Source organism: Lissotriton vulgaris, chromosome 11, assembly GCF_964263255.1.
Source record: "Lissotriton vulgaris chromosome 11, aLisVul1.2, whole genome shotgun sequence".
In the NCBI taxonomy this organism is placed as follows: domain Eukaryota; kingdom Metazoa; phylum Chordata; class Amphibia; order Caudata; family Salamandridae; genus Lissotriton; species Lissotriton vulgaris.
In genome coordinates this window covers 425583902-425597284 of record NC_141699.1, presented here as the reverse complement: position 1 = coordinate 425597284, position 13383 = coordinate 425583902, and the positions used below count along the sequence as shown (strand labels likewise).

The 13383-nt window shown below is 45.8% G+C and overlaps 1 protein-coding gene across 3 annotated transcripts in view; it reads right to left on the bottom strand.

The window, feature by feature from the left end:
- Positions 1-350: 350 nt before the first annotated feature.
- The window catches only part of TMEM230 (transmembrane protein 230), a 77648-nt gene continuing 64615 nt past the window's right edge, over positions 351-13383 (bottom strand). For all 3 annotated transcript variants that reach the window (XM_086943511.1, XM_086943512.1, XM_086943513.1), the window contains one exon: positions 351-2317. In XM_086943511.1, coding sequence (XP_086799637.1) covers positions 2177-2317 — 141 coding nt within the window. In that variant the 3' untranslated portion in view covers positions 351-2176. The remainder of the gene's footprint in view (positions 2318-13383) is intronic.

Genomic DNA, 13383 nt, shown 5'->3' with positions numbered 1-13383 from the left:
CATTCCTTGAGAAGTGCAATGCATAAGCACCAAGGCAAATGTTCAACTGTACTGGCACAGGTATTCACTCTCCTCCTCCAATCCCGGTTATGAACCTTCTGATTTCCAACACTCATGCAACGTGCAGTATTCACCCGACCACATTCGCTTTAAAAGAGTATTTTTCAAAACAGCCCTTCAAGTATTTCTAATGTGACCAAATTTGGGATGTACCAAACAGGTTAAAAGCCGTCTTAAGTGAAATTAAATATCAGATGCTGAATATAGCACCTAAGTAACTACGTTTAACTTTTACTGCAAAAACAATAAAAAATAAAGTAAAGACCATTAAAAAATAGAAAAACACGAAGCACGTGTGTAATTCTTTAATTTGAAACGTAGGTTACAACTTTAGTTTTTTACATCACAAAATGTTTTATGTGATTTATTGTTTTGCTTCCTTTTAATAGAAGGGTTGGTTTCATCTGCACTTTCATTAGCAGACTTTGGTTGCATTGGAAAAGCAGTTTCCCTTTCGAGAATTTCTGGCATTTCAAGTTCGGTCAGATGTAAATTCAATTTGAAAAAAATAATCTGGAAATAGTGCAGTTTCTGGTAGTTTGGGGAGTTCATCGCTTTGGCTAATTTAGCATAAGTAGGAGTTTAAAGGCTGTAACTGAAAGTATGAATTGTTTTTTCATTTGTTAAAAGACACCTTATATAAAAGAAATGTAAAAATAAATTGAGGCAGAAATTACGTGACAAAAGCTAGGTATTTTCAAACAATTCGAGGTATTCTTAATCATGTTTAAAAGAGGATTCTGTCAATTTAATGTTACACATACAGCATCGATGTTATCAAGATCCACGTTTTCAATTAAATATTGTCTAATTTCGAAGACATCCCCTTCAAAATAAATGTATACTCTGGTGTAGCAGACCAGCAGTGTCACATTTCATTGAGCTTTAAGGGGCCGATGGGCTCTTATGAGGGCTCAAAATAAGGTCGACATCTGCATAGGAAAACGCATAAAGATCTAGAATTTGAGCTTAACTCAGACATTGTCGATGCTGGAATGGCATGTTGTGATACCATTCGGAATTAAATGAGAATGATGATGGCTTATCCTGCGATGTAAACAAAAATAATGAAAGCACTGTACGATTTTGAGCAAATCAATATTTCTTTCACTTGAAGAGTGGACAGTTCCTAATCATTTCCCCCAGTAGCTGAACACCTGGACAATCGTCTAACTGAATATCATACATTATTATAATATCCTCGTTTCGTTTCCATGGGAGCTCAGCCATTTCCTGTGAAACACCACAAGCCCAGACTGTAAAACAAAACTGAGACTTCTAGAGATCCAAATGGCTTGCACATGTGTACGCAGAGTGTATGTAATTCAGGTGCAAGCAAGCTCGAGTTGTACCGTAACGGCAGAGACATTTTCCACTACATTTTCTGTGATCTTCGCTTTCCCATTTTGCCAGAATTAAAAGAGAATATGTTGATGTCTGGACATTACAGTGCAGCAGCTATGACTGAATATGACACTCAAAAAAGACCACTGCACCAGCAGAGACCCATACACCCCAAACATCTCATTCAAACAGAGTTACATCACAGGCTTGGACCTCTATAGGTTCTTCCCTGAGACTGTGAAGCTGAACTCCTTTGTATATTTCGAATAATCATAAAAAATCATACCATGTGGAAATCAAAGGACCAGCTGACATTATGCTAACGGATCAATAATTGTCAGAGCTTATCTATATTTTATTTAACATAAAAAATAAAATAGAATACGAAAGAAAGTCCATCCAGCTATAAAAACAACACAGAGAAAGTATCAAGCGTGTTGGGGATGGGGGTGGGGGGGATAGGAAGTAACTTTGAATGCAATATTTGTCCTTCGTGATTGATAATGCAAAATCTTCAAGCGTCCATTCAGGCTGTGGGTACTCTACAGGCACTGCTGGCACACCTCGTCTCTGCCACACCAATGAGTTATCCCTTGGCAAGAGGTTATTTAACCTCATTACAGGTCCAACATGCGGGGTCTGGTAGATAGGTCTTTTTTGGGACACCCTGTACAGGAAACCTACAAGTACCTATACGTACAGGAGAGAAGCAGCTATAGGGTTACGAAGTAGATCGCTCCTCCCAATTCTGCCTCGCCCCATATCACAGCAGTCAGTCATCAAAGTCTGGGATGTCATCATAGGAGTAGCCCCGGTATCCTTTTGAGGCGAAATATGCAATACGCAGGTGGTAAAAACCTGGCAGGAAAACAAGTATGCCAATAATGAGGACAGGTATGGCGCGGTCTGTTCCCTGTAAAGAAGAAAGGAAAACAGTCAGCAGATACAAGAGCAAATAACACAGCAGAGGTATGAACGTCAAATTGAAACTCATATTTAAATTTTACAGCGACACCTCAAACACGTTTATATGTATAAAAAATGTTTTTTTAAACTTAAACATTTAGTGACTACAAGAGAAGGAAACGTTATTTACTTCTAATTTTATATCTGCATTGTAGGAATCTTTATTGAAGTCAGTGGGGAAAACAGAATATTCCCACCTGCCTGAGAGGTTTTGGAAAAAATTTCAATATATAAACCAGGTACTATATGGTAAAAATCTGGCACTTTTGAATGCAGATGTCTCACCTGCCACCTATTTCAAATGTTGAATTACTTTTACAAAAATATATCCAATTGAAGTCAAAACAATATTGCAGCACAAACACTATCATTGTTTAGAGAAAAGGGTATCAGACAGGAGATGAAGGGGAATGCAGCTAAATAAGCAACAGCCGCAGAAAGGATTACAATAATCAGTATTACTTTAAGAAGCCAGACGCTCCAATATACCAACATGCGTTTTATTGTCCATGCGTACTGACAGGCCTTATAAGGACCCCTATTGTAGTATGGCATATAACCCAAACTCAAAGTTGAAGCAGGGATAGTGAGTGGGATGTTTGTGACGTTTATGAAGATTTCCCCAATCCAGAAATAAGATTTCATGTAGGTAACATTTCCATTTGCATTTTAGGATCTGCATTCATAGTCCAACACTGTAAAAGAATAGCAAGAACACAACTCTTCCATGGGTGCTAGACAACGGATGTTTATAAAATGGCAGTTGAAGAAAATTTGCCAAAATGGTTCTTTAGAGCAGTCTGGACCGTTAAGGTGTCAGCGTTGGAATCAGAATTAAAATAATTAATCCCTAGTCAAAATATAGATGGATCTTAACATAAACCCTTTGAACATCACTATCATGAACATTTCCCATCCAGGCAGCAGCAGCTGCTTCACCGCTGGTGGAGTGTGCTTTTGGTCTGTGTGGTAATGTCAAATTTCACATGATACAATCCATCAAAAAGCATCTTTGACGACATGGAGAAACCTATTCTTTTCAAGACACATTTAACAAAATATTGAGCGTCCGTCTGCCTTTTGCTAAGGAAAACCGTTGGACTCTCCTCATTATCAAAGAAATTCAAGACACTTAACAACTCGGTTGTCTGGATTCTTAATCTCCAACTATAATATTGCATTCCATCTCTGTGAACTGCTCTGAAGTAACTAAATAAATAATTTAACTGCGGTATGGGGATATCTTTCTGCTTATGGAGTGGGATTTATTCAAGAATACTGACAAGGGGGACATTTTCACGGTAACAACAGCCTCTGAAGCCGACAGCACAGAGGCCAGGTACTGCGGAGTACAGTAAGAGCAGTGGAGGATGGCCAGGGCACGTACCCCGCAGCTGTGATATAGGGAAGAGGCGATTTTATGTCCTAGTGACCTTAGAAGCTGGTCATTCAGATGCCGGGACCACGGTGGGGCCTCGATACTTGGCGAAGAGGTCCTTACCGAGGTGGCAAGACAAGTCAAGCCAGAGCAACAAAAAAGGGGTACAAGGGACCACCGAGTGAGACCCAGCAGAAGAGGTCAGAACGAGGGCCCCCAAGTGAGAATTAGCGGCCAGGTCCAGAAGTGAGGGAAATTGAATGTTGCGTAGTATAGCTGACTAGGAATTCAAGATATCAGCAAGAGTCCCCAAAGAGCGCCCATTTGGACCCCAGCAGGTCACTAACTAACTGGCAATAATGTCTGGGGCAAGGGGGCAAAGGGAACCCTCCAGATCAAAGTGGGCAAATTTACAATGCAGAAACGGTCTGCGCCAGACACTCTCTGCAAGGGAGGAGAAGAAAAGGGGCTGGGGCCGGACAGCAGAGAACCATCACTAAAAGATATCATGGACGCCATAGTGGGAGTTTGCACATCCCTGGAAAATCGAATGGACTCAATAAAGGCTGAGATGACGCTGATGAGGGCAGACATGCATAATATAATTGAAAAAGTCAAAAACATGGAAGTGGTCACCATCGAGTTAAGCGGAGAGTCAAATCAGATGAAACGAGAAATCAAGGAACTCCAAGTTTCCAGGAAGAAAATGGAGAGATTATTGGACGATTAAAAAGCCCGATCATGAAGGAATAATATCAGGATACTTGGGGTCCCTGAGAAGGCGGAATGGCAAGCAGCTGACCTTTTCCTAGAAACTCTAATTTGCGATTAGCTGAAACCAAAGATCTTGCAACTTTTATCACAGTCGGGAGAGTGCACAGAATCCCCGGAGGTAGGCCAAAACCGGGTGCCCACCCTAGGCCCCTGCAGGCGAGGCTCTTTAATTTCAGGGACCAAGACAGTGTATTACAAACTAACTGCACGGCCCCACAGATCAAGTATGAAAGCCACCTTTTACCCAGACTTCACGATCGAAACAAAGGAGAACTTTTTTGGTGGGACTCACTGAACGCATGCAATATTGGGAAAAAATGGGACGCCAGATGTGGCGGTAGTTTATGAGATGAAGCATGGCCAAATCGGGTGATAAAAGATTCAGACTCCTGTCCTGGAATGTAAACGGATTAAGGGATAAACTCAAAAGAGGAATCATATTGCAATTAATTCAACGACATACCCCATAGTTGGTACTACTTCAGGAAACACACTTTATAGGTAACATGTGCAAGGCCCTTGCTAGATGGGGCTACCAACTGGTGGTACACTCAGGGTTCACGAAGAGTGGGTATCAGGAATAAACGGTCTTTGCGAATGACAATAGATCACACATGCACCGAAAACTTGGGTAGATACACAGCGGCGTCCAGTAATTGGGAGAGCGAAACACTGACTATAGTATCGATGTATTTACCACAAGGACTGCAGGAGGCTGCATTCAGAGACATGGGGAAAGTGATGCTAACGTTCTCCATAGGGAAATTGGAAATAGGGGAGACTTTAATTCCGTAATGTCAGGGAGGTTATACCGACATTCCCCCCCCCTGAGATATAGCACTATCGCAGCTAATACTCCTACACTTCCTAGACGCAATGGGGCTAGTGGATGCATGGAGGCTTCATCAACCTATTGAGACACACTTCACATTTCACTCAGGGGCCCATATTAGACTCTCTCGAATTGATTGTATTCAGACCACGGCAGAACAGGTAAGATACAACAAGGATCCCGACAACTAGCGAGGGGAATTTCCAATCATTCCCCAGTCTGGGCACAAGTGGAGAACAAAAAAGGAAGCTGGACTCGAATAGCATCTATAAACGCCTGCCACCTCCGAAATCCGAGGGTTAAACTGAAGATCACTCAGGAAATAGACCATTATTTTAGAGCGAATGAGTAGAATCGGCCCAGATGCTCTGGGAGGCTTTCAAAACGGTAATATGGGGACATGCGGTGTCCCAGATAGCTGGAACAAAGATGGAAAAAAATGCTGGGCTACTCAGACTAGAAGAAGAGATACTGAAACTAGCGGGTGTACTCACCTCAACAGACGAGTGGGACAAGGCACACATTCTCAACCTAAAGAAAGAGGAGTATCGGAGCGAGGCGAGAGACATGGTGAAAACACTAAACAGGCACAAGTTAGGACTAACATACGAGCTAGGGAATAAAGCGCGTAAACTGTTGGCTTGGCTAGATAGGAGAGAACTGGCGAGTCGGCTGGTCATAGAACTACTAGTAGAATTTGGGGACAGTTACATGGAATCACAGGAAATCGCGGACGAATTTGCCAAGTACTATGAGCTAATATTTGCATCCAAATGCACCTACCAATGATAGCAAAAGAAGATAGAACTCTGCTAGATAACGACCTCACACAGAAAGAAATGGCACAAGCCATACAAACTCTCCAATCCGGGAAAGCGATGGGCCCAAACGGCCTCCCAATAGAACTCTACAAGTTGTAGCCTGATAGAATAGCGCCCCACCATAAGAAAATATATGAGGAAAGCCTAGGGAAAGGGAACCTTCTCCAAGACCAGAGGATAGCTACTCTGGAAGTGATGTATAAAGATGGAAACCCCAAAAATAAATGCTTGTCCTACCGACCTATATCACTGCTGAAAGCAGAGGTCAAAATATTGGCCCAGTTGTTCGGCCTCCCGGCTGGTCCGGTTTATTTCAGGATTAGTCCACCCTGACCAATCAGGCTTCATGCCGTCAAGAAATACATCGCTAAACCTGTGGCGATTGAGAGTCATGGGAAGGGTGGATACCATAAGGGAAGATGCAGTGTTGGTGTCCTTTGATACTACCATGGTGTTTGATACCATTGAGTGGGCATATCTCTGTGCCGTCTTAGAAAAACTCTGGTATGGCCCAAAATGTATCAGCTGGATAAGACTCCTCTATACTGACCCCCTCGCACAAGTAGTTGTCAATAATAAAAAGTCAGCCATCTTCACGCTTCACAAGGGGACGCAACACAAATAGAAGCAGTGACAAAAGGGGTAACCCCTGGTCACTGCTTCTATTTGTGTTTACGTTAGAGCCTCTAGCCTACTGAATCCGTAAAGACCCTTTAATTCGAGGATTACGTTGGGCGGAGGAGTGGGAAGACCGTATCTCACTCTATGCAGATGATATTTTGTTGCACCTGGCCTCTCCAGAGATCTCTGCACAGGGTTCTCAACATATTTACTAATGTTGGTACTTACTCCGGCTACAATATTAACCGGTCAAGAACGCTTATATTTGTATTCAACAGAAATACGCCTGCCCTGCCCAAAGACTGTAAGGTGGCAATAGCCACAGATGGATTCAAATATCTTGGACTGTTCATCTCTAAAGATCCCATATTGTATTATGTGTCTAATTTGCTGCTGCTGCCGCTGCTACAGCAGTAAAGACAGGCTGTGGAGCACTAAAAGACTCTTCCGCTATCGCTACTAGGCAGAGCGGCACTCTTCAAGATTATGGTGTTGCCTTGCTTCCTATATGTCCTTCACAATTCACTTGACCCAGTCCCCGTGTCCTACTTTGTGGCAGTGGAAAGTGCACAGAGAACGTTGCTCTGGGGAAGTAGTCCAACACGAATATCATTCTCAAAATTAGTAAAAGGCTGGTATTGGATTACCGAATATCAAAAAGTACTACTGGGCGGCGCAACTGGCTGCCATCAACCACTGCATATACCTACCTCCGAATGAACCAGGGTATGCTATGGATAGGTGGCTCTTACCTGGGGTAACCACACCCGTGGTCTTTATTCAAAGCCCACAAAACAACTTCTGACAGGTCCCACGTAGCACTCGATTCAGGTGTGGTATACGGAACATAGGAGTATGGGCTGGGTGAAGAAAATAACACTGGCCACCCCACTGTGGGATGCGGAACAACTGGGCTCCCTCTGGAGGACGAGGGGTTTCGATAAATGTGATACCATTGAGATAGCTAAGGTGGGCGACCTTTGGAAAAAGGAGGAGGTGGTGCCCTTCGCAACACTACAGCAGGATTACGAACTGGTGGATACTGAGAGATTCCGGTATCTACAGGTACAACATACCTTGCAGACAGTGGTCCAGAGGGAAGAAACCCCTCCTGAGGCCTCACCTCTTGATGGGTGTACATCAAAGAAAGCAATTCCCTAACTTACTCAAAACTGATCAACCACTCACCAGATCCTCTTCCGGGGCACCGTGAAAAATGGGAGAGTGACTGGTCGGGGCTGGAAGAGGCGGGCTGGCTGGAAGCACTGGCATAGGCTGGCATAGTGAGGTAGTGTGGCTCACTGGTTAGAGGCGGCAGACCCGAGAGCAGAGGACGGCCCGGGACCAGGGTTCGATTCCCGGCGCGGCAGGTTTCTGGACCAGGGTCAGCGGACTCGATAATTCTCTCGCCTCGGTGCCCACTCTGATCAGCGATCACACTCGGCAACTCTGGGCATTAGCTTGCCTCATCTTCACTAACGGCCCCACCAGACCGCCGGGGATGCCTGGTCTCACCCTGGAGATACCCATTAAGGGACCATCTCTCAGGGAAGCCAGGAAGGGTTTCGCAGCGGTCGAAGCGCGGAGATACTCCCCCGGGAGTGATTCTAGCGCTATATAAACACGCAAATCAAATTAAATTAATTTAAAGGAGGTAGCAATTTCCTCTAAATTAAAATTGGTGCAGTTGAAAATATTGGATATAATTTATGTCACGGGCCAGCTTTGGTCAAGATGGGATATACGGAAGACCCTAATTGCAGAAGGCAGTGCGACCAGGAGGGCACTTTCTTAGACATCATTTGGGAGTGCACACACAGTAGGTACTGGAGTGATGTTGTCCTGTGCATGGAGGAGGTACTGGGAGAGAGACTGGTACCCGAGGCCAAAAGATGTCTGCTAAACATATTCAAACCAACAGATTTGGGTAGTAAAGAGAGAACATGGGTGTCGCTGGGTCAGATGGTAGCTAAGCGAAACATAGCGAGGAAATGGGGGGCACAAGAGGTTCCGACAGTGATGGACTGGTGCATGTTTAGGGAGAAAACAGTATTTGTATCCAGGGGATGCCCGAGGAAGAGGATGCAAATCTAGGGCAAATGCAACGAATACAGGGCGGATATATGTGTACCGCCCAGCTTACCATCGCAATTGTCCCCAGATGAACCAGAATCTTGAATTACAAGGGGCAATCTCACCAAGGGAAATGTTAAATATTGAGATTAACCCATTTGTTCCACATCAATCATTAATGTGAATTAAAGAATGTGCTACATGATATCTGTACTGTTGTTTGTTGAAATCAAAAAAAAGATTTTTTTTTTTTTAAAGATACTGACAACAAAATGGTTGATTCACATGAAAATCAGAAACTACCATAGGGAGGTAGGAGGGGTGTGTTCTCATGTTCATTAAATCCATGGGCTCATCTGGGGCAAATAATCTGTTTTCCAAGGCAAATTCCACAATGAAGATGTATGTATAGGCTCATGTGGAGGAATCACTGATTAAGATATGAACACAATAAGCGCACAAGTAGGAGAGTTTCCAAATTGCGGGAAATCTTTTTTTATTCCCCCCAGAAAATTCTTTATGACAGAGAATGTTAAAAAAATATCTCTTTAGATGGCAATAGTAGAGGTCTGGCCTAAAAAGCTCTGTATACATACAAGGTGCTCCAAAAGCCATAACAATATGGTAACTGACACCTGTTTAGCCTGAAACAAAAGACCTCTGCAGGCTTCTTGGGGAAGATCAGCAAATACCCGTAAGAAAGTGCCACAGAGAGGGGAGGGGCCAAGCCGGCAACCGAGATGGCTGCCTAGAAACTCGGCTCCGCTGACCACCGCTCCATGGGTCCTTATCCTGAGATAACCCTGTTCCCATACCACACTCCTTGCTTAAGGAGTATGAGCGACGCGCGTGGGCGGTATCCTGGAGCGTTTCCGTGATTCGGCTCTGGAGCTAGACCGCCCGGCATTTTGGGGCCTGGTCGGCTCTGGAGCAGGGACCTCGATTGTTTCAGAGGCCGTCCGTCAATGTAACGACACCGGACATCGATCGCCGAGACACGCCGACCCGGCCCGAAAATCGGAATTAATGCCCCGGGGTCGCTGCCTTGAATCATAGTCCCTGCACGGAGGTCCGTCTTCGTAAGGAGGAGTGCGGGCATTTGGTGGCGCTGCTGCGTGTGGAGCTCGTTTTAGCAGACGCAAGACGGTGGGAGAGCTGCTAGCCCCCCATCCATTATCTGGGCATATTTACTCCTGCCAAGCCTCGATTTGCCGGCGAGTTGCTCTCATGATAACGGCGGTGTGGTAGACCGCGGAAATGCCGAAGGAGACTGCTGACCCCGCATCGTCTCGGGGGAGTGAGCTGTAATGCTGATCCTAGGGTGAGGCTCACTTTTGGGAAGCTGTAACGGTCTTGCCTCAGTTTGATAATTGCCCACGGGTGTTCCACTGGTATCCTGCTGTGTGAAGGGAAGCGCCATAGCTGGACTCTGCACGTATGTCTGGGGGCTTTATCCACTCATAATACTACACTGGATGGTGGTGGCGAGCCAGACGTGGGCTGTGGTACTGGTGATGTGAGCAGTGCTGAGCTTGGACAGTGGGTCTGAACCCTTATATTCCTGCCTGAAGTGCGCTGGATGATGGTGTACCCCTTCAATACCGGACTTGTTACCTGCGTGTAGCGAAGTGGTCTGAGAGCACTTTGTACGGAGGGATGGCCTGCGGCCGAGTGGGGGCTCGCTGAGCAGACATTGAAGTTAGTGGTGAGCCCGAGAGCTATTGCAAGCTTCTTCTCGCTCACCCGGTGTGAGAGGACAAGACGGCATGGCAACCAAACCAGAATCAGACAAGCCCGCGCCACGATCCTCCAAGGGCTCTAGAATTGTCCAATCGAATAAACTGGACCGGTACACCTTGCCAAAGGGGTCCCCGGTGGAGTTAAAGAAGTCAGCGCTGGTTGGTGAAGAGAACGTGATCGCCCCTATTGAACCCACGCTGACGGATCTTATGGCCGCCATTAACGGAGTTCAGGCGACGTTGGGCCAGAAGATGGAGGATTTAGATTCCAAGTTAGATTCGGTCACGATTGAGATGGGGCTGCTTCGGACGGACCTAGCAAAGACCAATGAGAAGGTCAAATCAGTCGAGCTTAAGACCAATAGCTTAGTCGAAGATGTGAGCCAATTGCAGCGAGAGGTGCGAGACCTCCAGACCTCGAAGGCTCTTAATGATCACAAGCTTGACGACTACGAAGGGAGGGTCTGACGGAATAACATCCGAATCCTTGGCATACCCGAGAAGTCAGAGGGCCCGACTCCGGACCCGTTTGTCGAAACTCTTATTCTTAACCACCTTAAGCCTAAAGGTCTCAGCAACTTCTTTATAGTTGAGCGTGCGCATAGGGTCCCAGGAGGTAGACCACCACTGGGGTCTCCACCCAGTCCCATGATTGCAAGGGTCCTGAATTTTCAAGAGAGGGATGTGATCCTGCAAACTGCACTAAATGGTCCCCCCTTGAAGTACGAGAATGCAACCTTTTCCTTTTTTCCGCATTTTACCCAGATGGTCCAAAAACAGCGTCAGAATTTCCTAACGGTTAAAAGGAGACTGAGGGACTAAAGTATGCAGTGATGTTCCCAGCCCGACTCCGTGTGGAGCTCAAGGGGAAGGCCTGGTTCTTAAATAATCCCGAGGTGGTGTCGGATTGGTTGGACAGTGTAATCGTGGCTGACGAGGAGAATACAAACCGGGACGACGCAGAAGATCAATAAACAAGAGTGAAAGTGTTCCTGGGTTGAATGGCGGGTTGTTGTTATTGGGGATGGTATGGATACGTAATGTTTCTCTTGATTTGCTACGTCTGTACAAGTGTAGTCTTACATCGACCTTAAATGGGGTAGCCGTGATGGAGCAGGGGGCGGGGCGGGTGATGGCCTGAGTGGGTCCTCCCTCTATTTTCTACCTCTAGTTAGTGGTAGATTAATGTTGGGGTAAAAAGGGGCGACAGGCACACTGCTATTTGGGGATGTGCGTAGGAGTTAGGCAGGGGTGCAGGGTGGGGGAAGTGGAACTGGGGGATTTTTTGTATTATTGTATGTCACATCATTTGCGAATTATTTCATTGCTTTTATGTTTTTTGTTCAAGGCATCGAGTTATTATGTAGAATTTATGTATTGCAACGATTGGAGGATTGTCACTTCCTTTTGATGTATGATGATGGGGGGTAGGGAACTGAAGGTATTGAGCTGGAATGTGAATGGTTGGGGGATAAAATTAAACAAAGTGTGGTTTTGCAGTATCTTAAACGTCGGGCACCTGATGTGGTCTTGCTCCAGGAAACACACTTGGTGGGTAATTCCTGTAGGGCAATGCATAGAATGGGGTACAGGTTGGTGGCTCATGCTGGATTCACATCAGGCTCCAGGGGGGTGGGCATTCTGATTAGGAAGGCACTCCCGTTGGTTGTTGACTCTATTTTTGAGGTTGACAGAGGCAGATATGTTGGGGTGACGGGTCATTGGGAGGGGCAGGTCCTTGCCCTATTGTGGGTGTATTTTCCCCCGGGTATGCAGGCCACTACCTTCGTTGACTTTGGAAAGGTTCTTGTTGATGTGCCGAGGGAATTATTGGTATTGAGGGGAGATTTTAATGCAGTGGTTTCTGGAGTTCTGGATAGGCATCCCCAGCATGACACGAGGCGTGCTCAGAGATGGTTGCCCGACTTTCTTGATGCTATGGGTTTGGTGGATTTTTGGCAACTGCTCCACCCAGTCCAGAGGCAATACACATTTCATTCTGGGGCCCACGGTAGTCTTTCCCGCTTAGATTACTGTTTAGTGCCCGCGGCCCATATATCTTATGTTGCTGAGGCGGTTCATCTCGCTAGGGGCATCTCTGATCATTCCCCACTCTGTTTTCGGTTCAGTATTACGTTGGGATCGGCAGGTAGGGTCGCCCCTATTAATCCATGGTATATACGTAACCCCAGACTACGTAGAGATCTTGTTAAGGCTCTACAGCATTATTTCCTGGATGATGCGGGATCGGTGTCCTCTTCTGTTTCGCTCTGAGAAGCTTTTAAGACGGTTGTCAGGGGTCATCTCTGTCGTTGATAGCCGGTACGAAAAAAGAGAGGGACAATGATGTTATTGAAGCAGAGGCCGAGATAGGTCGCTTGGAGGTGGACCTGGAGCAGGAGGTAACACGCGCCAGACTGCATGTCCTGACTCTTAAACAATTTGACTATAGATCTCTCGTCACTGATAATGCCAGGGCCCTTAGTAGGGAGCAGCAGGGCCATTTGTATGACCTCGGAGATAAGGCAGGGAAACTCATTGCCTGGCTGGACAAAAAGGATAGGGCGGATCGGGTAGTCCCAGAGCTTGTGACAGCTGGGGGGGCTCGGCTTACAGACCCCCAGGATATTGTGGATAGTTTTGCAGCATATTTCCAAACAGTGTATACCTCTGTCTCGGATCGACTGGAGGAGGACTCCCACTCGTTACTTCGAGATATCCAGCTCCCGTGTTTGTCAGCTGAGGACCGGGAGTTTATGGATAGTGACCTCACTG